Source organism: Balaenoptera musculus, chromosome 6 (assembly GCF_009873245.2).
Source record: "Balaenoptera musculus isolate JJ_BM4_2016_0621 chromosome 6, mBalMus1.pri.v3, whole genome shotgun sequence".
NCBI lineage: Eukaryota > Metazoa > Chordata > Mammalia > Artiodactyla > Balaenopteridae > Balaenoptera > Balaenoptera musculus.
This window is the reverse complement of record NC_045790.1, coordinates 8,565,935-8,592,957: the sequence shown is the minus strand read 5'-3', so window position 1 is coordinate 8,592,957 and position 27,023 is coordinate 8,565,935. Positions and strand designations below refer to the sequence as shown.

Below are 27,023 nucleotides of genomic sequence, written 5' to 3'. Positions count from 1 at the left end.
AGTCACAGTAAGGCTGGGCCGAGGGACACACACAGGAAAAGGCCACCCCAAAGCCGCTGGGCCTTTTCTGGCAGAGCAGGCGCCCCAGGACTGGGGCACCCCTGGGTCTTTGCCCTGCCTCGCAGGAAGAGAGGTTTCCACCCTGAGCAGGACGGTGCATGTTAGAGGCCGGGCGGCAGCCCCGGGCCCGGGCCGGTTCCCAGCAGTCGGGAGGCTGGGCAAAGCTGCTGAGTCACGGCACAGCCTCGGACAAGTCACTTCCCCCCTGCCCCGGCACCCGGCCGGGCATTGCAAGTGGAATCCTGGTGGCCTGCACCTGGTCCCAGGGGCCTTCCCACCAGAGCCAGCTGGCAGCTGGTCCAGTGGGGAGGGGTTGGATGACACAGGGGAGCAGGGAACATGTCGTTTGAGAACTGACGTTCAGTGGCAAGTAGAACCCACATGTAGAAAGTAAACATGTGGCTCCTGATCTTCGTGGCAAAAAAGCCCCACACACCCTTGGGCGATGGGAACATGCCCGGGAGAGAGTCCTGGGGTGACGAGGCTTCTGAAAACGGGCACAGCTGAGAGCCAAGACACCCCAAAGGTGGAGGTTGTACACCTCACTCCTCAGTGTAAGGAGCCCGTGAACTGCTCTCCAGTCGAGGAGGGGGGTCCTCACTTAGGGCAACTCAGGCTTGCTCAGCAAACTGCGGGACATCCGTGGGGTCTGGTAACATGGGGCACAGAAACGTGGCTTCTAGAAGCGCCCACAACAGAGTTCATCACCCGTTCAGAGGCATGCACTGCTGCGGAAATGTATTCAGGCTACAATGTTCACTTTTTTAAAAAGCGAGTTTACAAAATGATGTAATCCCGATATTCTAAAATAAAGTTTAAAAATGTGTGTGTGAGCACACACAAAAACCTAGGAAAAAAAAAGAAAAGCCTAGAAGGAATAGAACAAAAAATAATAAAAGGTTTTTAAATTAGACCTGGAAAAGATAACTTACCAAAGGGCTAAATTTACTTCCAAAGAGAACTTAGCATCCTTATTGCAATAGAATTAGCTGCCAGCTCCTTACTTTGATAAAGCCTAACACTGATCATTAGTGTCAGCCCCCTAGATCTGTCCCCTTGGGGCGAGAGAAGAAGCTATCCCAAAGTCTTTTATATCAGGCCTTGGAAAGTCATGACGTGTGTGTATATGTGTGTAATATGTATTCCTGTATATATGAATGTGTGCAATATATGTGTGTAATATTATGTGTATGTAATATATATGTAGGTGTAATATATTTGTATGTGTAATATATACGTGTGTATATGTGTGTGTAATATATACATGTGTAATATATGTATGTAATACATATGTGTGTGTGTGTATGTGTTATCAATCAGCTCCCCACATTCAGCACCAATTTTCTTCCTGATCTGCTCTGGTGGGGACAACATCACAAATAGTTTTCATTCCTGACAGATGGCCAAGGGTGGGGTATGGACACAGGCTAAAAGGTGGCAGACAGCCAGTGGAGAATTAAATTTTTCCAGCAATCATCAAAAGGTGACTGCATTAGGAATTTATCCCTCACCATTGATCATCTCCGGAGCTTCTATTTATTACCATAATCTGAAAGCTCTTGACATACGCTAGTACCAATTTACAGGTAGAAAAACTGAGTCCCACAGAAAGGAAGCGACTTGTCTAAGATCAAACACTGAGCAGAGGGTGGGCCAGGCAGTGTTCGAGGCCTGAGTAGGTTCCGTCATCTAGCAGATACTGACGGGGCACCTACCGTGTGCCTGGCACGAAGCAGGCCCCATGGAATCAAAGATAAATAAGATGCTTTTCCCAGATAAATTCGTTCCCAGACTAGCGGGAGGATAGAGGCTCGAAAGCAGAGATTGCATCGTCACACCCTCGGTACTGTGTGAGAGGGCTGTGGCAATATTCACACACCCGCTGGGGCTGAGGGCCGGGGGAAGGTGGGTCAGATGGGTGAGGATGTGTGGAGGAGGCTATCTGAGAGGGGGAACATTCAAGCTGGGTCTTGAGACATGAGTAGCAGTCCACAGAGTGAAGATGCTGGGAAGGGCATTCCAGCCCGAGGGAACAGCCTATGCAAAGGCACTGGGGGATGAGGAAACAAATCCTATTTGGAAATCTGCTGTGCCCAGAACACAGGGTGTGCTGTGGGGAATGAGTCAGGGGACAGGTGGCTGCCAGCTGGACTGGGGCCCGAATGTCCCTCTGAGAGGTTCGAGCTTCGCTTTGCTGGTGTTACCAGGCAGGCAGAAGCTGGCCCCAAAGGGTGACATTTGCAGACCTCATGGGCCCTCCAGCTGGACTGGAGGGGGAGAGGCTCAGGGCGAGAGCCAAGTGACCGTGGTGTGGCCCGGGAGCGGACAGTCGCTGTGGGGCGGGGAGGATGGAGTCTGGGAGTCCCCCTTGGCCACAGAGGGCCCAGCCTCCCTTGGGAGACCAGCTGCAGTCTGCACACCTGGTCCTGCCTGAGGGGAGGGGTGCTCCTGGGTGTCAGGGTTACGTGAGGACCTGCCAGTCTGCGCTCAGACAACAGAGGCCTCTTGCCTCACCCTGTGCGGCCCAGCAGCCTGTGTGAAGAGGTAGAGAGATCAGGTGATGTGGGCAAGGTGACGCAGAGTTCCAAGGGGGCGGGGCCAGGGCCTGGTGACACATGGAAACGGGGCCGGGCCAGATGTCTGGGGGCCTTATGCCGCAGCCTGGTGACAAGGCTGGGCAACAGCCCAGGGCAGCTGAAGTGAGAAGGGATGATGAGGAGGGACGTGCTCAGGGCCTGGGTGTGGGAGCCACACCCCCAGCACAGATGTGTGCAGCTCAGGGGAACCCCGCCCTGGGACCCCCACCACTGCCACCTCCCTAGAGACCACTCCCATGCTGAGGCCAGGAGCAGAGAGGAGGGGGACTCTCCTCCTTTCCTTGCTCCTTTTCAGAGGCTCAGAGAACCAGGGTATTCTAGCCCCTAGAAACTCTCAAGTCTGGACTCCTAATTCACAGAGGCCCAGAGAGGGAAAGTGACTTGCCCGACGTCACACAGCAGACAAGTGGCCGGTCCAGCCCTGCAGAGCATAAAATGGAAAGGCCTAGACCCCAATCTTCCTTCCTTCACCCACTTCTCCTATCTGCAGGCCTCCCATGACCAGGCGACCCCAGATCAGAGGACGGCACAGCCCAGGCAGCTCGGGCGGCCCTGTGTCATCAGCCAGGCTGCGAGCGGTCTCGCTGCCCAGGGAATGCCCCCACCTTCCTCTCCGTCGCCCACCAGCTGTTCAGGCTCAGCTGTGGTGGGTGGTTGCTCACGCCAGGTGCAGCCGAGAGACAGCCCATCCTCCTGGGCAGGAACTGCGGGGGGCAAGTTTGTCTCCTGCTCCATTGGCGGGATCCCCATCTCTGCTTTGCAGCGACGGGACCTTAGCCCCTCTTTGCCCCACCTGAGCATCAGCTCCACCTGTGAAAGGGCATAATCATGCCTACATCCCGATGGCTGCAATGGTCACGCGAAACACCAAATGCAGAAGGGCTTTGTAAATAACGGTGCCCCCAAATGTGAAGGACGGAGTGCTGCCCGCACGTCCTGTGTGCCCACTCTGGGATCTGTCAACACCTACGCACACGTTTTCTCCAAGGTGAGCACACGTTCGCCTGTGCTGGGCCTGAGATGCTCCCTTTGGGCGCTTTTATTCACTGAGAACCGGCTTCCCGATGAGGGTGGAGGGGGCGCCTTTACCAGGGGCCTGGGAAGCAGGTCTGGGCGTGAGTAAGGAGGTGCATCCCCAGTTTGGGGCCGGAGTGCCCGGGGCAGGGGGCCTGTGGGAGAGTCGGCTATCATGCGGGGTGGGGATGCGCCTGGATGGCGGTGGCCGGCGGTCCTGCTGGGGCCCCCGTTGATGACCGTGTGTCTGAGCAGCCCCTCTGCCCTCTCCAGGACTTAGTTCTCTGAGAAGCCCCTCTCCCAGACCTTGGGCTCCTACGCATAATCCTTGCCCCCGGGCTGGAGTCCCGGGGATCCTGGCTCCCAGGGAGGAGCCCAGCCCCAGGGGCAGGATGGCGGGGGGGAAACCAGAGAGGACGGACGTTCTCTACGGGAGGGGAGAGCTGAGCAGGGGCAGGGGCAGCTCCTGGTGGCGCTCATGAGTGGGTGCTGTCCCTCCAGGCCCCCCCTCCCTCCCTCGGTGCGGACGGGCTGCGCTCGGGGAGCCTGGCTTCCCCGGGGGCGGCCACTGCCCCAGCTGCTCCCCGAGTCCTCCATCGACCACGACTCCTGGGAGGGAGGCCCTCAGCTCCCCCGTGGCCCCCCCGTGGCCCCCCTGTGGCTCCCCCGCCCAATTAGACGGGGAGCAAGGCTCAGAAAGGGTCAGGGACTCACCCTGGCCACACAGCCCGTCAGGGCAGAACAGGGCAGCAGCTGGGTCCTGGGCCAGCCCCTGCCCCTCCCTCTGGGCCAGCCTGGCGTCTCACTTCCCAAGCCCACCGCTCTCCGCCCTCTGCCCTCGGACAGTGGCCAGGTGAGAGGGGGCTGGTGCGTGGACTGACCGCGAAGAAACTGACCAGCTTTCAGGCCCGAGCTCCAGGCATGAAATCTGACAAACACATAAAAAGGTTTGCAGTCACTGCCCTCCTTGGACGTGGTTGACTTTGGAGCAGGAAGGCTTCCGCTCTCAGGGGACTTGGCCGCTGAGGCCCCAAGACAGGCCGGAGTCCCTGGGCCTGGAGCCTGAGTGCTCTGAAGGTGGGGACCTCTGGGCGTGCTGGGCCCCGGCCCCGTTTCCTGTGGCTGCAGAACGGGGCGGGGGAGGAACGCTCGGCCTGGGCGAGCTAATCTGGAGAAGTGATTTTCCTCCTCAGCCAGCCCCTCCCGGGCAGGGCTCTGGGCCCGAAGGTAGCCCGGCCAGGGCTCCCAGGGAGGGGCCGGCTTATCAGGCAGGAAACACTGGGCTCCGGCCACATCCTCCTCCTCCTGGTCACAGCAGCTCCCATGGGCAGGAAAATGCTCTGCGGTCAGGCTGCGCCTCCACCCTCTCCAGGCCCCTCCTGCCGCCCTTCGTCCCCCAGCGGCCGGGGAAGCCGAGTATGGCGGGCTGTGGCGGCCACCTCGGAGTTCTGCCCGGCAGCCCTGGCCTCCCTGCCCCTCTGCTGCCCCTGGACCACCTGCTGCCTTTCTGGGCAGCCTGGTCACAGAGAGGGCAGACGAGTATGGCAGGAACACGACAAAGGGGCACTGGCTCCCAGAGACGTCCGGCTCCCTCTGGGCCACCCCCTGTTCCCAGAAGTGTCTGGGACCCTAGGGCCATGGGCCTGCCCCCACCAGAGCGTACCGGGGCTCTCCATCCCCGGGACACTCATCCCCAGCCTCCCTCTCCTGGGCCAGCACCACCCAGACCAGCCAGGCTGCAAGAATCCAGGAAGAAACTTCTAGGGAAGTCTCCTGGAGGCATGCCCACCCACAGGCTCCTGCGTCCCCTCCCATCTGCATTCCCAGGAACCCTTCTTCCCATCACCCGCGTCCCTGCACTTGTGCCACTAGCCCCCGGGGTGGTGGTGGGGATCTCCCTCAGCCCTGTCTCAGCCGCCCTCCTTGGCCAGCGCTGCTGAGGATGACTGACCCTCCGGGCCCGAGGGGAGGGGTCTCACCCGGCCACTCCCCCCTGCAGCTCTGCACTCAAGGCCCTTCACCAGCTTCTGCTCTGAGCTGCTCCCTCTCAGGCGAATCCCCTGACCTCTCTAGGCCTCCAGTTCCTTTTTCATCAAATCTGGGGATTGACAACACGATAACAATTCCTTCCAGCTCCGACCTCCGTGATTTTTTTTCAAGGTCACAGAGCTGGGAGGAGAATTCTTTCCAGTAAAAATGTAACTGCTCTGTTTACATGAGGACACCTCGATCGATCGATGGTCCTCATCAGAACAAATCGCTTTATCTTATTATACCCTGTCTTGCAGATTTTAAAGGATGTTACGCACTTTCCTGGACCTTCACAGCACCCTGAGACGTGGGAGCTGGTGCTCCTATTTTTCAGGGAAGGGAATAAAGAAAAAGAAAGTTTTGACACTTGTTGGAATTGGAGTGGAGGAGCTATAAAGCTCTCTTGGATTCTCTGACATGAGAAGGACAAACCGGCATGCAGAGACACACGTGGAGCACGTGGAAGCCTTTGGGCCCCTGCCCTGGTGGCAGGACCCCACCCGTGGATGTCGACCACACCTCTCAGGTCCTGTCATCAGAACCTCTAAGGTACAATAGCCAGCTCCCTGAGGCCCCTGGAGGCTGCAAAGACATTTCAGTCGTCAGAATCCACTGATTGTTTCCAGAATCCAGTGGAATATTTTTCTTGTTTTAAGGTCCCCCCACTTGTCCCAGACCTGTGCCTCCTCCCCGCCCCTCGGATGGAATGAAGGTGAGTGACCAGTGAAAGAACAGTCAGCAGAGCTAGGGGACCCGCCTTTTGGCCCAGGTGTGGCCCTCTGAGAGATGTCTACACCCCATGCCTACAGGCAGAACATTCCAGAAGTGCCCACAGAGACCCCTCTCCCAGTCCCGGGTGATCCCCCGCTTTCCTCAATCACGGTTTGTATAATGGAACCTTCCTCATCCCTCCCCCTCCCACGTCCCTACAACCTTCAGCCTCCGGCTCAGGGGAAAACAGCCCTGATCTGGAGGAAAACTCAACCCACACCGGGGCCTCAACATGGTCCCATAACAAGGAGGAAAGGAGTGTGACCACTAGCCTTCAGGGGGAGGACCACCTGGGGACAAATCCCGTAAATCTCCTCATATGACATCGAGCAGATGTGGATTTAGACTGAGCAGGAGGGATTTAGGTGAGGTACAAGAAAGAACTTTTTGATGATGGAACTCGTTAGACGAACTTACAGAGAGAAAACTCATTTCTCTAGAGGACTCCAATCAAATAGAAACCCGTCTGCCGAGAATGGCTAAGACGCAGTCCTCAATAGAGACAGGGGAGTGGACTCAATGACCCAAACGGTCTCTGTCAACCCCAGCTCAGTGCCAAACAAGGAAACGGATGGATCCTCTACAAGCCCCTTTCATGAGGTCCGTTCCCTTATTTCTCCTGCACAATCAGTCTCAGCGTGGTAACTGCTGAACACGTGACTCTGGGTTTTTTAAACTAGTACCAGCCTCCAGGCCTAAAAGAAATCTAAATTGTTTAAAGAGATCTGAAATAGACAATAGCTATTCTGTACAGGTGTATAAAGCCTTACAATTTCTCAAGTGCCCACAGATTCACAAACTACCTGTCCTGGATGAGAGAACAGGTCCAGAGATTTACCCCCAGTCCAATCAAAGTCTAGTGATGGGGTGAGGTCACACCCCTGCCCTGAGTTCCGGCTCTTTCCAGATGCTCTCCCACTACCTGGAGCTCCGAGCACCCTGTGAATGCAGACAGCTGCTCTGCGCTCCAGGGGACTCTGGGGACCAACACAGTTCCCGTGCTGACTGACAGAGGAAGCCTTTCCCCCATATAGTAAGCTGATGTAGATGGAAGGGTGTGCCATCTACCATGGCACTTGAGGAAAGGAACACCTCCAATGTGCCAATGAAGCCAGCAGCAAGCCCATAACTGGTCCTCAGGAAGACAAGCCACCATGACAGGGGAAGCCCACTGAGCATAGTCAGATTGGAGTTAGTTATAAACAGTCTTCAGGAGTTTTCCTTCTTCCTGGTAGGAATGAATTCATTCTGGAAATTGCATGGAGTCATCTTGTGCCTCGACAGCCAGCTGAGATGTGCTGGGAGGGCCAACAAACAAGCAGTCTGATCAAAAACTGTAAACTTGTTCATAGCTTAGACCTGTGATACCCCACTGGGAATCTAGCCAAGGACAGAAACAAGTAAATGTTCACTGCAGTGCTATTTATAATGGCAAAAATGAAAATGCAACAACTTAGTTATCTAATAGCAAGGGGATGGCCAAGTAAATTAAACCACATTCATGCACTGAAGTACTGTGCTTTCATCAAAAATGATAAATATGAAGACAGATATCAATGTGGCAAAACTTCTATAATAGGATGATGAAAGGATAAAGCCAAAAACCAATGGTATCTGTGTCTTGAAACATGAATACAGGACTGGGGAGTTCAGTATACAAAAATGAGTATGTTGAAAATAGTTATGTTGGGAATTACCTGGTGGTCCAGTGGTTAGGACTCCGCCATTTAACTGCCAAGGACATGGGTTTGATCCCTTGTTGGGGAACTAAGATCCTGCAAGCCACACAGCACAGCCAAAAAAAAATTCTTTTTAATTTTAAAAAAAGAAAATAGTTATGTCAAGGTCATGGAGTGGGTAATTTTTCTCTTTTTCTGAAATTTTTTCTTATTGATTTTTCAACCGCAAAGAAAACACCTTTTGCAGAAAAAGTTTAAGAACATAGAAAAACGTTTATTTAATATTAATGAATAAAAATGTCTATTATCAAAGACATGTGTATATGTAGAGCTATAGACAGACAAACAAGAAAGACTTGGTGCATATGTGTAAAAAAATTACCAGTAATGTCTCTCTAGGTTGTTGACAATAGATGATTTATTTTTTTCTCTATTATTTTTTTTTTCCTAAACTTTCTACAAAGACTGTGTCTCTTTTGAGAATTAAAATATCAATAGATGATATAGATAGATAAGTGACAGATAGATGGATAAGTGGGTGGGTTGATGGATGGAAAGATGATAGAGAGATGGGTAGGTGAAGTGGGTGGATGGGTGAATGGATGGATGGATAGATGGATGGATGGATAGATGATAGATAGATAGATAGATAATGTCTCTTTCCTTTTCTCCCTTCCTGTCCTCTTTTCTTCCTTCCTTCCTTCCTTCCAAATTCCTTTCACTTGGGATGAAATCAACAGCACAGCTTTTTCTAAAGGAAAGGTAGGCAGTTACAAACGCTGCAAATCATCCGCCCTCAGCTCTATTCTGCTGCCCTAGGATGGGACGGGAGAGGAGATGCTCTGGTCCCCTGTGCCCACCTCCTAACCTGTTTACTCCAGGCTACATTGTAGCAGGGGAGGGGGAACAGCCATGGCTGCATCACCTCCAGTCTCAGAGCCCTGAGAACTGCACACACAAGGGCTCCAGTGTCTGAGTTCCCAGAGAGATGAGTGAGAAGATTAGGAACCCAGAAGGTTTCAGGTCTTTAGCACCAGGACTAACTGGAACACCTACAGGACCTCTCAGATGTTTACCTTATTCATTTATTCATTCACTTATTTGTTGAGCAGCTACTACGTGCCTGCCCTGCTGGGGAAGATGCACATGGGTGGATGACACCAACGCCAGCTGTAAGTGCCAGGTCTGCTCAAGTCCTGCGGGAGCTCAGGGAGGAGAGTGACCCGCCCCTCTGCCTGCACAGGTAGGGACGTCTGATCTGGATCTGGAATGTGGGTGGGATGTCATCAGACAGGTGATGGGAGTGAGGGTCTCCCTGGTCGGGGAGTAGCTCTGGGAAAAGCATGGAAGCATGGGAAAAGAGAGCATTTTCAGAGAACAATGGGCCTTCCGTGCAGTAGGTACACTGTGGGGGAGGGGCGGGGGGCTGGCCATGTGAACACAGCACCCTCCCAGCACCCAGGAACCTCGCTGGCTCCCTGTGGACCCACCACTGCACTCACCCTGTGTGCCATGGGCGACGCACAGGCACTGAAGGGTCTTAAGGAAAAGCGTGACGTGGTAACGTCTATGTTTTAGAAAAACAACTCATAACTGTGCACACCCATCAATTCCCATCAGCCAAAGCCAAAAGTGCTTTTGTCACCGGGGCGGAGGGGGGTGGCGGGGGGTGGGAGTTGGGTCCCCGGGATGGGCAGCTAAAACTCTGAAATACCCCCGGCTTCCGGGCATGACTGTTTCACTCATAGCTGAGCAAAAGTGAGAGAGCACCCTGCCGCCTGCCAGTTTCCTGCCCTCCCAGAGGCAGGGACAACGCCCCCACCCCGCACAGTGTGGCCTGGAATGAAACACGCCCATCTGGCAGCGTCCAGGGCCGGACGCTAACACACAGACAAGGCCAGCAGACGCCGCATGACAAGCCCTCCCGCCAACTGATGACCCCGCGGACGGCCACTGTCAGCGGCCATGCTGGTGGGCCTGAGCAGCAAGGAATTCGGGGGTCATCTAACACCGGCCCTGCCGTTTCCTCTTTGTCCGTCCTCGTTCCCTGGGCTGTAAGAGGTACGAATGGGCCGTATGTAATCCCATGCCTGGTGAATCTCTATAAAAGGAGCTGGGAGACTGTTCCACCGCCAGCAGATGCTTCTGACGAAGTGCTGAAACCTCAGCCTCCGCCAGTAGGGTGACTCCAGGGTGTTACCTCCCACCCTGGGCCTCAGTGTTCCTGACTGTGCGATGGGGTGGAGTGATGACGGGCCCCACCTGGGGCTGGGGATGAGAAACAGACCATAAAACTTGCTGTAAAACTCCCTACATCTATAAAGTGCTATTAAAGTAATGACGAGAGATTACGATCAAATTTGCAGGATGAACGTCTGCCTGTGCGGACCCTCCCAAGACCTACTCCTTGGCCCAGAGGCCCTGGAAGAACACAAGGCTACTACTGACATAAACAAGTTACAACGGCTTCCCTGCAGAGAAGAACCAGACGTGGTGACCTGCCCAGGGACTGAGGGATCATCAGGTTTTTTCCGGGCACTTTTTGGCTGGGATTTTCATCCTAAACCTCACAAGATGCTATATCCTTTAATTAAATTACCCAAACTTGTGCTCCCCTGTCTTCTCCACAACACTCCACGGAGCTTTGAGAGCACACGATTCTTGTAATACCACATCTATAAGTGCGTAGTAAAGAGGGCAATCTAAATATTCTTCAAAAGATGATTTCAAAAAGAAGGGGGAAATGTGGTAGCCTTAAGGAAGCAAATAACTGGGCACTACTTCCCATCCTGAGACAGCCTGGCGGCCACCTCATTCCACTTTACAAGTGTGAAGTCCTCCCTCCCGAGGAGAAAACTGTTTCGCAAGTAGGCTATGAATCCATCTTTTCTTTCAATATCAATGCCAACAACAGTGTTTCTAAGGTGTAAAATTAGGCTTTATCTCTTTACCATAACTCATAAAATAAAACCAACCACTCCTACAAGATAACTTTTTAAAATAAAAAAGTTGAGGGAGAAAACATTTTGACCAATGCTGGAAGGCGCACTGGGCATAATACCTACGCCTCCCTCGAAAACTTTTTCTTTTTGCAAAACTGTATTTCAAATGATAGAATGGTCACGGTACAAAAACGTTTATTTAAATTAAATATTTTAGACAAATCAATATCTACAACCATTCCAAAGCACGTGTAGTTCTTACAGAAAATGGAACAGTTTAGCTTAATGTCTGTGATAATGTTTTATAAGATTATTAACATACATTCTGGACTGCACCAATCATATTGTCCATGATTTACTATTTATTACCAAATGTCATATACAGTAATAGCATAAAGATTAATCACATAAGAGATTTTACAAGAGGACTCCTTGGAAGGAAAAAAAAAAGGATCTTTCAACAATATGAAATATAAGGTGAAACTAATAGAATATATAAAACACTTACATATTTCATACAGGCAATAATATGCTGAAATCAAAAGACAAACAACTGTCTTTTAGCACACTGATAGGTATGTTCCTTCAAAGGAGGCTTGGGGGAAGGATGGAAATGCTTTGGGGATGGGGTCAGGGCTCAGAAATATTTTCTGAATCACAGTGCATTTCTGTTCTTTGGGAAGTAAGTATAATAAAGGGAAGCTCCTTTGATGTGTGGGCTGAAGATGTTACCCAAAGAACCAGCTGGCTGGTGAGGAGAACAAATTCCCATTTCTGCCATAGGAATCATGCCTGCAATTTTAAGTCAAGGAATCTTTGAACTAGTGGCCAATTCAGGGGTGGAGAATGAGCAGAAAAGAAGAGAAAAAAGAAATTCCGGGAAAGGGAGATGGAGACAGCAGGAAGGAAGATCCTTTTGCATCTGCAGAAGGGAGAGAGTGATGAAATTTTGCTCAAGAAATCAACACATTCAGATTGGAAGAAAGTGATGGTACTGTGCTGAAATTCTTTTCCAGTTCCCCGCTCTTTGGGTTGTTAGGAACAGAGGGTTGACGAGAAGCTGCCAAGGACAGCAAAGAGTGTCTGATTCAGGCTGTGCGTGGAGATGTGTGTGCTGTGTGTGTCTCACACACACACTGTATATATTCAGGCTGTGTATATTCTCTTGAAATGTGTGTGTAATATAAAAAGAACTTGTCTAAAAAAATATGTTTTTTTTTTGCTTTTTTTTAAATCTTGAATTCAATCTCATTTTCAGTGATGCAGTTAACCCCAGGGGTTAATTTCCCAAATCAAGGTGAGCGTTCTTTCTCAAAGCGTCCTTTTGGAAGACTATGATCATATTGGAAGACTGTGACCAAGTGCAGCCTGGTGTCCTTGGGCTGTACATGGAATCGTCACCAGGTTGCACGTGAATGAGCTCACTGAGGCCAACTTCATCTTCCTGTGTTAGCCTCGAGAGAATCCTAAATCAGAAAACCCTGGAGCAGAGGGGACCTTAGATGCGGAGTTCGTCCCTCACTCTACAGATGGGGGGGATGGGCTGGAAGGGGAGGGGAGGGGAGTCGGGTTTCACCAGCCCCCTGAGGCAGAATTGGGATTGGATCCCGGGTCCCCTGAATCTTAGCCCAGGGCTCTCCTCACCTGGACGACCAAAGGTCAGGACGGCTGTACCCCTGCGGCTGTGTCAGAAGCAGGAGAGATGCGAATGCTTCTGGGCTTTTCCCGAATTTGTTTCCGGGACTGGGAGGAGAGGTCAGTGAAAATTCTCCCGGGAAACAGCGTCTTTCAGCCACGACCGGGCCTGATTCCCAGGGTGTGGCCAATGAAAACTCGTTTGAAGGAATATACTCAAAACGCAGGCTGCAGGGGGCGGGGCGGGGCGGGCGGGGAAGGGGGCGGGCGGAGGGGCCCTGGATCCGCAGAGCCGGTCGGCAGCGCAGACCCGCCCACCCCGGGGCGCTGCGCATCAGCTCCGCTCCGCGCGGAAAGGAGAGGCTGCGACCAGGCCGGGCCGGCCGGGCTGCCCCGGGCTCTATGACACGCTGTAGCTGTTGTAATACGTGGCCGTGGCATCAGCCAGCACGGAGATGAGGCTGGTCTCCGTGGGGCCCGTCGGCGTCACCTGCGAGACCGAGCCCTGCCCGCTGAGGGCCCCGGCCCCGGCGGCAGAGTCTGGGTGGCCAGGAGTGTTCAAGTACTGGTCGAACTCATTGCGATCCATGTCCCCCAGGAGTTCCACCTGGCTCAGCTGATCCAGGGCGTCGAAGCCGGGGTGCTCGGGAGGCGGGGAGAGCTGGCCCAGGTGGGCGTGGAGGTTGGAGTGGAGAGGAGGGTAGGCGGCTGGGGAGTAATAGGCAGGAGACGGGGGGCAGCCGGGCACGGTGGGCATCATAGAGACGCCCGAGGACTGGCCGAGGGCCAGGGAGCCCAGGGGATGGCCGCAGTGGAGAGGGCTGGGGGCGTACTCCGGAGAGTAGGGGGGCCCGGGCAGGTGGGGGATGCGGCGGGAGTGCGCATGCTCCTCCTGGCAGGGGGAGGAGAAGAAGCTCTGCTCCGGCTCCAGCACGTCCAGGGGCGACATCTCCGGCGGGGTGGGCAGCCCGTAGGGATAGGCGTCCACGCTGCCCGGGGTGCCGCCGCCGCCGCCGGCCGGGCCCTCGTGGAAGCAGCCCCGCAGGCCGGGCGGCGCGGAGCCCGGGGAGTACTCACCCCTGTCCGCCTTCTCCCCCGGCGCCCCCCGGCCGCCGCCCCGCTTCTCGGGCAGGGCGTTCTGGTCGCGGGAGAGCGAGCTGAGCAGGAAGCCGGGGTCCACGCGCTTGCACAGGCGCTTGGCCTGCTTCTTCCTGCGCGGCCGGTACTTGTAGTTGGGATAGTCCTGCATGTGCTGCAGGCGCAGCCGCTCGGCCTCGTCCACGTAGGGCCTCTTCTGGGACAGTGTCAGCGCCTTCCACGACTTTCCTGCTCACACAAGTCAGAGAAGGCCGCGTTCAGCCTCTGCGCGGCTCGGGGCGGCCCGTGCACCTGTCTCCGGCTAGGGCCTCGGAGCATCGCACATGCACGCGCCGGCCGCCTCGGTCCCCCGTCCTCCCCCCCCCCCCGCGGTCCCCCCTCCGCACAGGACGCACCGCACTCCTCGCATCCTCTTCCCAGCCCACGTCCTGCGCGCACAGTGAGGCCAAACCAACCTCTCCCGCTTGCACGCCCCGAGGCGCTCGTACCAACTAGGCACAGTCACTGGCACCTCTCCTGTCAAAGCCACCAGATAACGCGAACGTATCAACAGTGTGGGATTCGCGGTGAAAGGCCCACCTGACCCAACGTCACCGACAGGACAAAAACATGTCACGACTACAACATTGATTTGGGCTGCCTTTACCCTTTGAGGGTCAGTGCTAATCATTTGTGCATTTTAGTGAAAACTCTGTCTTCCTCGATTATCGCTGCCCCATCAGGAAGTGATACTATAATATTTATTTGTGGCATAAATCTCACAGGCCTTCTTGTCAGGGAACTCAGGCTCAGTCAATAGTTTTACAGATGGATGTAAATTACAGGATCTCACTTAGGGCATCAGAGGATTATCCCTTACATCTGAAGGTCAAATAGGACCCTACTGCATGCAACACGCACGCACACGCACACAAGCTATGGCTTCCGGTTGTCTACTTAGGACCCTCTGACCACGGCAGGGGGCACCTGCTCAGCCACTGACTCCCTGTACAGAAGCAAATCCCTTACCTTCCCCTGGTCTCTGTTTTCCTCACTATAAAAAATATATTGCGATGTTACGCAACTCAAAACTCTCTCCTGAAGAAGCATCGCACACGTGTATCCCACTGGTGCGAAAATGCTGGTTTTACATGTATTTTCTATTCATCCTTATTCACTTACGTGTTGTTTTGTGAATCACTTTGGTATCTCTTTCTCTCTCAAAGTACATTGCACATCCCTCCTGCTGCAGATTTTCTAAAGGCTGCTTCTGGACCCCTTAGGTTGTTACCTCCTAGGGTGGGCTTGGGATTCTATAACTAGACAAGTTCTCCCATGACTCTACTGTATTCTGAAGTCTGAGACAAACTAGCCCAGAGGGCAGTTCCCGCCTCCAAGCCCTGGAAGGAAAGGGGCCACACTTCCCACCCAGAGCGCTCTGCACAGGGCCGGGTCCAGAGCTGTGTACTGGCTGCCCACGTGTGCCAACTATTCCGACAGACTTGTCAATTAATACAATTAGCTCTCACTTAAAAAGGCAACTTGAAAAGTGTCAGGAACTCCAGATTTGGGGTTGGCGATTAGTTTCCAGAGTGTGGCTGAGGCCACAGTCGTGGCAAGAGGCCTAAGACCCAGATACACCCACACCCTGACTATGGACTGAATATAAAATGTGACTCTAGTTTCTAGGTGCACCTGGATAGTGTACTATTCATAAAATATGGGTTCATTTTTAAAAGCACTAAATGTGTAACTGTCTTTACCTGCTTTCTCACCCATAACATTAAAAAATACCAGCGCTCCTGGGTGAAGTTTTTAATGTTAAAGATTGCAGAGCTAATAGTCAAAAAAGTCTGGGCTCTCACATTCAGCCCCTTCCCTTTCCTAAGTCAGAAAGGAAAGGGCTGGGCGAGATCATGGGCTTGGGGTGGAAATAGATCATCCTGCTGCCCCCCTACTAGCAGGTGTAGAAAGTCCACATTTTTCAAAGCAACACCATGTTGGTTTCCTTTGCCTGGTGCCAGGGGCGTGTGGTTAAGCAGGAAGGAATCCGTGTCTTTCCTGCAAAATGCACTGTAACCTCTGGAAGCCGAAGTGCCAACTGCCAACAAGGATCAGCTCACAGGAAGCATTTGTCACCCAAGTCCCTTTGCCTGTCCTCTCCCTGAGAGCAGGCAGCCCTAATCCTGCAAGGCTCCCCAGCTTGAGTTCTCCCATCCCTGGCCTGGGCCTGCTCTATCCTGGTCACAAGAGCTGTGCTTGGGCAAAAGGCATGGCACCTGGGCACACCAAAAAAAAAAAAAAAAAAAACTTTTAGGGGCCCACAAACAAAAAAGGTGTTTTCATTTCTTTGGAAATCTGAAGAAAAATGTAAACTTTTTGCTTGAAGAAATGTTTTACTATTGTATATGTTAATATATGTTTCTTTATGCCAACACAGTATAAAGTATGACTTAAAATATTTTTTATGGGGGAAGGGGCTCACTAAGACACTGGCCCACTAATTCATCCTGGGCACAGCTAGCCAGGGGGCTGGGCCGGGGGGTAGGAGGCTCTTTGAGACCAGCACTCCATCAGCTGCTTCGAAAGGGCGCCTAACTGCAGGGGGACCCTTTCCGCCGGAGGGCCTGTGGCTTTAGCCCGCACAAAGGTGGGTGTCAGCCCTCACTCCACGGATCTGGGGAAGGTGCCCCGAGCTCCAACGGAAAAAGGAAAAAGGCTGCAGTCTGGGCCGGGTGGGGTTGCAGAGGGCAGGGCCAGCCTCGGGTGACCACACACTGTCCCTTCTCACAGGGCCTGGCGCCCGCTGGGCACACAAAGTGCTTTGAAAAGTTCCCATCCGTCGAAATGAATAAAAACCACGTTGAAGGGCAAAGAGGTTAGGAGTTGGGCGGAGGTGATACATGCTCAGCTCCTGACAAGGGAGAGAGAAGAAACCCCCGGGAACATCTTCTCTCTAGGCTCCCGGGCCTGGCTTGTCCCTGGCCCCAGTCCCGCCGCCGGGGCTGGGAGCGCACAGCAGCCCGCGAGAAGCGGCCGGGCTCCAGGACAGACCCGCACTGGCCGCGCTAAGCATCCGAATCAAATTTTCTACACTCCTGAGACTGAGAAACAGGGGCTCGAATCAAGTCCCCTTTGCTGTCGGTTTAATAATTCAGGTAAAGCAGGAATGCGTTCCCGCAAGGTCTCTCTTAACGAATATTCGTTAAGGAGAGTTACGACCACCCTCTGCGATTGTGCCCGCGGTGGAGTGCAGGGAATGAGGGTTTTTCCCGCTCCGGAACGCCTAGCGAACGCCCGGTGCACCCGGCCGCGGCCTTTCCGACCCGGCCCGTCTGTGCGCGCGGGGCCCCAACTCGGCTCCCGTCCCCGCGAGTGCGCCTCTCCGGCCACCCCGGAGGGCCGCGCGGGTTCACTTTGGGCCTTGTCCGGGCATCCCTGCTCGGAATCCCCGTCCCCGAGCGCACACCCACGCTCGCCCTGATGCCCAACCTCGCGGGCACGGCGCGCGCCCCACGCCGGGTCTGGCCCACCCCGCCCGGCCCCCAGCCGCCAGCCCCCCGCCCGCCGACCTCGGGCCGCGCCCCGCGCGCTCACTCACCCAGCATCTTGCTGAGCTCCGCGTTGTGCAGGTCCGGGTTCTGCACCGCCAGACGTTTCCTCTCGTCCTTGCCCACACCATGAAGGCGTTCATGGGGCCGCCGGATACGGCTCTCCGAGCCCTTGTCCCCCGGCGGCGGGGGGCGGCCGGCGGCGACAGCCCGTCCGACAGCTCGGCTTCCAGGGCCGGGCACTCGAGCCCCTCGGGCCACGGGTAAGCTCCCAGCAGCGAGGCCATGGCCGCGCGGGGGTCGCCTCGCTTCGCGTCGACGGGCCGGCGCTGACCTGGCCCTCGCACCGCTCGGGGCGTCCAGCTTGGCCGGCAGCCGCCGCCCGGCCCCTTATTTATCAGCTTCGGGCGGCCGCGTCCTCCAATGACTCTCGAAGGCGGCGCGGCCCCTCCCTCCTTCCCGACGCGGGCCCCCTCCCTGCGTCCCGGGCCGCCGCGTCCCGGCTCCGACCTGCCGGGAGGGGAGGCGGGAGGGAGGGCCGCCTCCCCCGCGCCCGCCCCCGGCCCGCCCCTCCGCCTCCCAGGTCCCTCCCGGGGATCCGCGCCCCGCCGCCCCGGGACCGCCCCTCGGCCCGCCCGCTCCCCTCTCAGGTGCCGCTGGCCGGGAGGCGGGCGCCGCCCGCGGCCACCGGGCCCGGGAGCGGGAGCCGGACTCCAGCCCCCTGTCCCGACGGGCCGCGGCCTCCGCGGGCCAGGCTCTGCCAGCTCCTCCCGCGTGTGGAATCCTACGGAGAATAGAAGCCAAACAGGTTTCGCTGGGGGTGGCCGGGCACGAGTGACTTTGACCGTGAATCCCAGCCTGTGATAGAACACACCTACTGCTTTTCTAAAATGACCTAAGGGGCGACAACCTCGCCCCCAGCCAATGTGGGCGGCCAGAGAGGCTGGCAAGGGCTGGATCCCGCGTCGGGCTCGCCGCGGTGCCCACCCGAGGGCCCCCTCGACGCCCCGCGGCTCCCTGGCTCTCGGAGAGCACGTCTGCGTCCTCAGTTCTCCCTTATTCACCCTGCTGTCTGGTCTGATCTCTCTCTTCTCACACCCCTACCCCCATCCCACCCCGGTCTCCGGTGTCCCGGCCTCCCGCTCCCTCGCCTCTAGCCCTTCTCTCGCGGAATTCCCTTCTCGTATTTTCTCTCTTCTCCTCCAAGCAGAGTCAGCCCGGCCCTCCCCTCCCGCGTCCCCTAGGCTTTGGCACGACCCGGGAGCTCCCGAGTTCCCCTCCTCCTGACATCCCAGGGTAGACGGGGCTGCGGGTTCTGGGCCTGCGCTCAACTCGAAGGGCTGCGGGCTGGGAGCTCAGGGCCATCCCTCGCGGACGCGAACCCCCTGCTCAGAGGACAGCTCCGCGTCCCGCTGCTTCGTGTGAGTAGGGCTCTTCCCCTGGCTCTCACTTCAGTGCGGGCACACAGGAGGCGCTCAGGAAATGTAGAATAAGTGAATGAATAAATGAGTGCGAAGATACGGCTTAGACACATCCTACTGTATAAAACAGGGCAGTCGTAAGGCTTGGCGAGATCCTGGAATCCCATCCACAAATATTTACTGAGTGCCCCCCACCCCCACCCCGTGCAGGGATCCGCAGAGGCGACCCTGAAAGGAGGTGGCACTGGGAGAGGACCGTGGGGTCTGCAGTCAGGACCTGTCTTCAGTGGTGGGTTACTCCATGCGTGACCCAGGCCTCCTCTCCCAATCCTAAAAGGAGGAGGATGGTAAGACTGACCTCACAGGGCTGTGTGTGGAAGCTCAAACTCCACACATACATGATGGTTGATGTTAATATAACTGTTCACGTGCATCCCGTAACTTCTAACCCTGGATTTCAGGGTCCCCCGTTCAGTGACTGAGTTCACAGGTGCCTCGTGTGGAACATGCCCTACCGGACCGGGCCCCACGGCTAAGACCGGGCAAGTGGGTGGAGAAGTGCAACTTCTCCGTTTTTAAGTCCCACTTTCAACCTCTAGAGCCCCGGACTTCACAGAGAATAGACTGAGAGGTTTCCCTCTCCCTTACAGCCAGGACCTAGTAGCAGCACCCTAGGTCTGGGCCCTCCACCCGCCGTTCTCGCAGGCCGAGGGTGACCAGCGAGGGGCGCGGGGCGCGAAGCAGCGCTGGCTGGAAAGTGCGTGTCGGGAGGCGGGAAAGCATCTTGGAACCCGAGGTGGAGCGGGCGGGGCTGGCTGGCACCGGGGATCCGGCGGGAAGGGGGTGATTTGCGGAGAGAATGTGTCCGCGGTCTAGGCTGACTTCCCTACTTTGGCAAGCCTAGGCCGTTTCCCGTGTTGAACCCCTCTGCCAAACATTCCTTAAGAAAAATCCCCAGACCAGAATGCTCCGGGAACCGCGGGGAACTGGGGCCGCGCCCGGGCGCGGGTGCAGCTCGTTGCTGGGGGAGAGAAGGGATCCCCGCAGGGGTATTTGCGCGGCAGCCCAGGGCCCCTGAAAGGAACCGACTGCTGCCCTTTCTAACCTCACCGTCGCTCCAGGGCGGGACGATGCTCCGCAGGGTCAGAGGCCTCTGGGGACAGCGCCCCCTTGCCGGCCATGGGCGTCCCCTTCCCGGCTCGCAGCCCCTGGCGCCCTCCGTGCGCGGTTCCGGAACAGAGCGTGCGCGCGGTGGGGCCGCCCCCAGGCGCCAGGTTAGGAAGCTGCGCGGGCGCCGGGGAGCGCGGAGCGGTCCAGTTGGATTCCAGAGTCCGACAGCAAAGATGGAGAAAACAGCGGGGGCGGGGACAAAGAGAATACGTGTCGTGATTGTTGTCTCCAATAATAATGTCTTGCATTTCGTCCGGAGAGCGCGCGCGAGCCTGGGCTGTGCAGGACCTGGGTGTTAAACTCCACATCGCCAGCACGGGCTTCGCCCCGAGCATGTGAGCTGTGTGCACAAGGGAACCGGGCGCTCTCTCTCGCTCCATTCCTTTATTTCTTCACTCACTTGCATTGATTCACCTGGGCAACTTCATGCAAGCGCGCCCTGCCGCGGGCGGCGCTCAGGGATGCTGGGTCACTGCGACCTTCAGTCCGCCGAGCTCCGCATAGACCTCAGGTGTCCCCAAAGCCCGGGGCTCGGAGGCCTGAGCGAGAGGGTCAGTGCTGTCGTCCTCCGAGGCACCCCCAACACCTGCCTGGCCAGCGCTGGGCCCTGGACCGCGGCCAGTTGCCGGCAGAGGCTCATCAATGGAGACTCTGCGCGGTGAATTCGAGAGCAACCGTGCCAAGAAGGGTCGAAACTTATGGGGCTACGGTGCCCGGTCCTGCGGGTGCTTGGACCCGCAGCGGGATGGGATGGGGGTTCCCGCAGACATGGAGAGTAGAGTGGCGGGTCCGCGTGTGACGATTCGGGGGCACAGTGGGCCTGCCTGCCCACAGACTTGAGTCTTACTCTTGCGGTGCGTATTGTGTGAACGCTGCTCTCTTTCTCAAATGACTTTTTTCTTTCCTTTGCTTTTTCCCTTTCCTTCTTCTGTACTTCTCTTCTCCCCTCCTTCCCTCCCTCCCCCTTTCCCTTTCTAATCTCCCCCCTCTCTCCTCCCTTCCCCCATCTCTCCCCTCCCTCCCACCTTCATTTAGGTCTAGTTCACTGAACAGGGTTTACAGGAACACAGGACTTGAAGTCAGAAACCGGTTGCCTCAAGTTTCTAGCAGTGTGATGATCATTCATTCAGCTGATCTCAGCCTCGGTTTCTTCACCAGTAAAATGGGGATAATACAGGATTACTGATGTGGTGTTTGTGAAAGAACCTCGTACACTTAAATAACTGTGAAATATGGTAAAGTAATGAATGGATGGAATTCTAAATATAAAATTAATAGGGTCGAGCCCACAAAACTTTCCCCGTGAGGAGCTTTCCTTATTCTATTCCAAACTGAAGAGTTTCGGTGATTCTCGGGGAAGGAGAAAGAAGGGAGTAGGGCACGCATTCCTGCCTCGACCCGACTCCAGCCCTGGCCCCTGGCGCTGGAGCCCTGCGCAGGACCACGTGCTGGCAGCTGTGCCAGGCTGGAGGTGCCGTGGCCCCCAGCCCTCCTCTCTGCAACGGTTTTGTGCACGTGGCCTGCTGGTGCTTTTTGTCCCTCACATCTGGCTGGTGGCTGAAATCATCATCACCGCGATCATCTTTGCTCACACTGATTTATCTGTACTCGACTGACTGTCTTTGCAAAGGTCATTCCCAGCTCATCCTTGCCTCTGTACAACCCTCTGTGGATTGGGCGGCCCAGGCTGTAGTAGTAAGCCAATTCCCAGATGAGGCAGGTGGCACAGCAGAGACCTGAATACACATCTCTCGTCCTCAGGTCTCTGCTTCCCCATTCCGGGGCTACCCTGGGTCAGCTTCCAGCTCAAATCAGAGCCCCACGCCAGAGAGAAGGGCTTCTAACCAGCTGCTGCGTCTCCCCCTGCTTGTGTGCCCTTCCATACCCATCGCTCAAGTTCCACTGGACCTTTCCTCATCCAAAGGGCACTGGAAATTCAAGGTAAGGTGAAAAGCAAATGGGTAAACCCTGTTGGCCACGGGTAAGGTGCATGCTGGAGAGCAAGGAGACCTCGTCCAGGCCTGCTGACTGCCCTCTCCTCTCCCCTCCACGCACCCAGCCCGGCCCCGCGCCTGGCTTCCCTCCAAGAAGCAGAGTTCCTCTCTTTCAACCCACAGAAATCTCTTCATAGTCATTTAGGAGAAATTCGTCAAGGTCTCAGATTTAGAATAATTCGGGGGGATTAAACCACACAGCAGAGATTTAAGATATATCTGGGGGCTTACCTGAGTGGACACAAGGAAACCTGGACAGAGTTTCACAGTGTCTTAGGTTTAAGAGCTTTTCTACAGGGGACTAGGGGGAAAGGAATAGGATTTTCAGATGACATTGCTTCTGAGCATGGGTAGTGTAGACCCCCTGGCAACATCAAAACTCTTTTGTAAGAGGGACTTTATAGTAACAAAACACTGGGGTAGAGAAACCCAAGTTCCCCAGATCAGACTTTCCGGTTACTATACAATGCCCTCTCTACATGTGTGTGCTCGTCTCTGATCAGTCATGTCTGCCAGTGAATGGTGGATAGATCCTGACTTAGAGCCAGAAGACATAAGTCCAGTCCCATCTGCCACTACTGGCTGAGCACATCTGAGCAAGCCTCTTAGCCAGTGCACAGGGTAGAGCGCCTCGGAGGCCCAGGGAACCAATGGCGGGCTTGCCTGTGCTGTGTGCACACCGAGGACAGCACCGCGGTAAGCTCTGCTCATCCTGGGATTTGTGTTTGCTTCCTCCTAGCCCTGAGGGCCAGGAGAGTTCCAAGCCAAGAACAAACCTTTGCTACATTCATTTTCTCCCGCTCCACTCTGAACAATGATCAGATTTCCTTCTGTAAGGGAGCACGTGTGCAGGATTACTGCACTGAAACGATCTTTATTTAATTGGTCAGAAGTTAAATTCTGACAAATTTAAATGGAAAAACCAACAGATGACAAGAGAAACTAAGAGTTGGTTTAAGGACATATGTTCGATCTCTTTAATCCTATTGCCTCTTCTTTCCAGATGCCTAAGAGGAAGAAGAGAAATTGACTAGAAACCGCCTGTAAATAATACAAAATGGAAAGTAAGTCTTTTCTGAGCCGAGGTGCACACACGTCAGGATACTGAGTGACGTGAGGCAGGACTGATGGCGATCTCATCAGAAGCAGTCTGTCATCAGCCAACAATTCTGCTGTGAGAAACCAAGGACACTTGTCTGGCTTATGAGACTGCTTTAATGGGCAGATTTCAAGCTACCATTGTTTTACGTTTTGTTTTTTTAATCAGATGTTCATTGAAGTACAGTGTGCCCACAGAGAAGCGCACAGACGTGCGTGACGGCGGAGATTTCACAGGTGACCACACCTGCATAAGCAGTGCACACGGCACGAAACAGAAAGCTGCCGGCCCTACTGGGCTAAGGCTCCCACTACCACTAACTTTTAAGTTCCTTTAGGGCAGGGACTGGGTGTCATTCTGTCTTAAAATGTAGTATATGAAGAGAAAATTTGAGGTATAGTAAGGCCAATAGGCAAGGAGTCAATTGCCATTGAAAGGCTAGTTACTCAGCTCCCAAGCAGGGCGCACCACACTATGGGGGCCACGTGGGGAAGCACTGGGAGCGGGGAGACCGGGCAAGAGATTTTATTACGGTTTCCTCAGGAAGGAACGAGTGAGGGAGGCAAATCAGGCTTAGGATTGGCTAGGCTGAATAACTTGGGTGGTCTCTGGGTTATAGGGGCTGTTCCTGGTTGTCTGGTAACCGGCCTCGGGGTGATTAGGGCAGGTGGAGAGTGGCCTAGAGTGCGAGCGCTCCCTAAAGGAGGTGGTTAGGGTGTGGGTTTAGACTTGAGCAGTGCACTTGGCCAGCAAGTTGTTTACTGCTCTGGGAAGGAGCGGGCCCTGGGAGGGGCGGCCCCTCCAGAGTCAGCAAGGCCCCAGGTGTCAAATCATCAGCACGCAGACAATAAGAGACATGGTTAATATACACTCAGCGCTGACACCCCGGCACCTAAAATGATGTGTGGCATGTAATGGGCACTCAATAAAAGAGGAAAGATGGAGGGAAAAGAGAAGGGAGAGAGTGAGGGAGGACAGAAGGGCACAGTGCACAGTGGGCTGGCTAGTTGGGCAACGTGAGGGCTGACTTCAATAGCCTCGCTCCCCACGAGTGTCAAAGGGAGTTGCCCACAGCAGCTCATGGGGGGACCCCATCCAAGAGCTCCTGGATTTACATTCAGAAAATTGGGATGTCTCAGCGGTGTTAGATGTCCCTTTATGAAGCCTTCACTGGGAAACGCGCCCCTCATTCAACATCACTTACACTACCTGTTTAAATTGGTCCTTGAACCATTCACCCTGCACTTCTGCTAGTATCTGACAGGGATCAGGGAAGAGATGTGCTCTAGTTATCTATGGCTGTGTGACAAACCACCCCAAACGCAGCAGTGCAAGCAACCACTGTTACTATGTTCAGTGACTCTATGGGCAGGAATTTGACAGTGTACAGCAAGGGTGTCTGCTTCATGATGTCTGAGGTGTCAGCTGGAAAGACATGAATGGCTCAGAGTAACTTGAATGGTCAGAAGCTGGAACCATCTGGAAGCTTCTTCACCCATATGTCTGACACCAAGGCTGGGATGACTCAAAGGCTGGGCTAAGCTGGGACTATTAGCCGGAGTGTCTATCCATGGCTTTTCCATATTATTTTGCCTTCCTCTTAGCATGGTGGCCTTAGAGGAGGTTTATTTCTTACATGTCAGCTCAGCTCCAAGAATGAGCGTTCCACAAACAAAGCAAAAGCTTCATGGTATTTTATGACTTAGGCTCAGAGATCACATGGCATCACCTCTACTCTGTCATCACCAATACTCTATTGGTCAAAGCAGTCAGAAGCCTGGCCAGATTTAAGGGGAAAGAACATAGATCCCCAATTCTCAATATGGGGAGTATCAAAGAATTGTGGCCATGTCTTCAAACTACCATGATGTGTGTGTATGTGTGAGAGGGTGGTGGTGAGAACGTCAGAGGTTTAGAACTGATAAGAAACTAAGTAACTCATAACAATACTCCTTCCCTCCCCAAGGCCAATGTCAAGGCAAAGAAGTGTGTCACCTTCTTCTTCATGCCTTCCTCCCACATACATTACACAATGCCCTTCCTTCAAAAGGTTTTTCAAAGCTCCCCCAAAGAAAATAGTAGAAATAGGGTAATAGTAATTTCATTCTTGCCCTAGTTTGTAGATAAGGAACTAAGGCCCACAGAAATGAAATGACAGCTAGTGAGTGGCAAAACAGTACTCATTCCAAGGCTCTCTCAAGGACACCCATTCATTGCTTAATTCTCCACAAGATGTAGGGCTTGAATGAAATGAGGCTGGATCCAAACAAACAATAGCACTTGAGAAAGTCACCTTTTAAATTATAGAAACTTCCACTTCTGCCCATGATGGAGAAACAGGGATCAGATTTCCCTTCCTACCTTAAACCAACACAAAACTAGATAAAATATATGAAACAAAAGTTTTCAGACATTGTACACCATGTAGAACAATAATCCTGGAAAAGAGAAACAAACAAGGTGAACCCAACAAGTTCCCCCGCTCCCTGTCTGGACAAAGTTTCCAGGTCACAGCACAGGGAAGAGAAACTGAAACAGAGACTAGTGGTCTTGCTGTGTTGAGGAGACAGTGTTCTGAATTCAGGAAGGACAAAGCAAAGAAGAGGGGCCTGCAGAGAGGGAGAGCCTCAGAGATTTGCAGAAGGGTCTCCTTGAATCTTTGGCTGAGTACTCATATGCACATGTGTGAAAAAAAAAAAAAAACAAAATCAAGACTGTGGAAAAAACACTGGAAAAAAAGTTTTTGAAAGAGTTTTCTTTCAAAGAAAGAGTTTCTGTTACTACCAGCCAGGGTGGAAAAATGTCCTAATACATGGTGCATCAGGTAGTGTCCTCAGAAGAGCATTGGCTTTTGGGGGAAAAAAATCACAGAAAAATACAATCCATAACCAGGATGAAAAAAACAGTCAATAGAAATAGAACCAGAAATGATAATGGAACTAGCAGATGAGGATGTTAAAAGAGCTGTTTTAAATACACTCCATATGTTCAAGAAGGTAGAGAAAAACAAGAACACGTTGGGGAAAGGATGAAAAGATCTTAAAAAGACCAAAATCAAAATTTTAAAGGTGAAACGTACAATATTTGGAATGTAAAATACACTAGCTAAGATTAATATCAGATTAGACATTACAGAAGAAAATGTTAGTGAACATGAGACAAATATTCACAATGAAAAGCAGAGAGAAAAAAGACAGAAAATAGAGAAGCAACAACTGTGAGACAGTATTAAGTGGCCTATCATAAAAGTAATTGAAGTTCCAGAAGAAAAGGAGGGATCAGAATATACATTTGAACCTATAATGGCTGAAAATTTCCCAAAGTTAATGGAAACTATAAACCCACTGATTCAAAAATCTCAACAATCTCTAACCAGACGAAACGTAAGAAAACCACATAAAGGCACATGATAATCAAATTTCTGAAAATCTAAAAATCAACCAGAGGAAAATGGACACATTACATACAGAGGAACAAAGATAAGAATTACAGTAGACTTTGTGCTTGAAACCATGCAATCCAGAATAACATTTTTAAAAACACTGGAAGAAAAAATTTAAAACTCTGAACCTAGAATTCTGTACCCAGCCAGAATATCTTTTAAAATAAAGGTAAAATAAAAACTTTTCAAACATGCAGAAGCTTAGTGAAGTCATTATCAGTAGACTAGCACTATGAAAAATGCTGAAGGAAGTCCTATCACAAAGGAAAGTGAAACCAAATGGAAATTTGGATCCACATAAAGAAATGGTAACACACGGGTAGATAGAAAAGACTTTTTTTTTCTCTATTTTTAAAAACCTCTTTGAAAGATAATTGTTTCAAGCAAAAAAAAATAACAATATATTATGGAATTTATAACATATGTAGAGGTAAAATGTTATGATAAAATAGCACAAAGACCATGAGGAGGGAAATGAAAATATACTTGTAAGGTTCTTGTTCCATATGTGAAGTGGTATTACATTATCTAATGGTAGAC

The 27,023-nt window shown here is 53.4% G+C and overlaps 2 protein-coding genes across 2 annotated transcripts; one reads left to right on the top strand and one right to left on the bottom strand.

The window, feature by feature from the left end:
- Positions 1-12,317: 12,317 nt before the first annotated feature.
- On the bottom strand, positions 12,318-17,851 carry SOX7 (SRY-box transcription factor 7). The gene is given in 3 exon segments (XM_036856295.1): positions 12,318-14,055; positions 17,408-17,545; positions 17,548-17,851. Coding segments are annotated over 3 exon segments (1,161 nt in total). The 5' UTR covers positions 17,645-17,851; the 3' UTR covers positions 12,318-13,129.
- LOC118896937 (translation initiation factor IF-2-like) lies at positions 17,781-22,980 on the top strand. The gene is made up of 4 exons (XM_036855585.1): positions 17,781-17,882; positions 17,941-18,165; positions 21,710-21,889; positions 22,946-22,980. Exons 1-4 carry the CDS (start codon positions 17,781-17,783, stop codon positions 22,970-22,972), a joined length of 534 nt encoding a protein of 177 aa, XP_036711480.1. The 3' UTR covers positions 22,973-22,980.
- Positions 22,981-27,023: the final 4,043 nt, after the last annotated feature.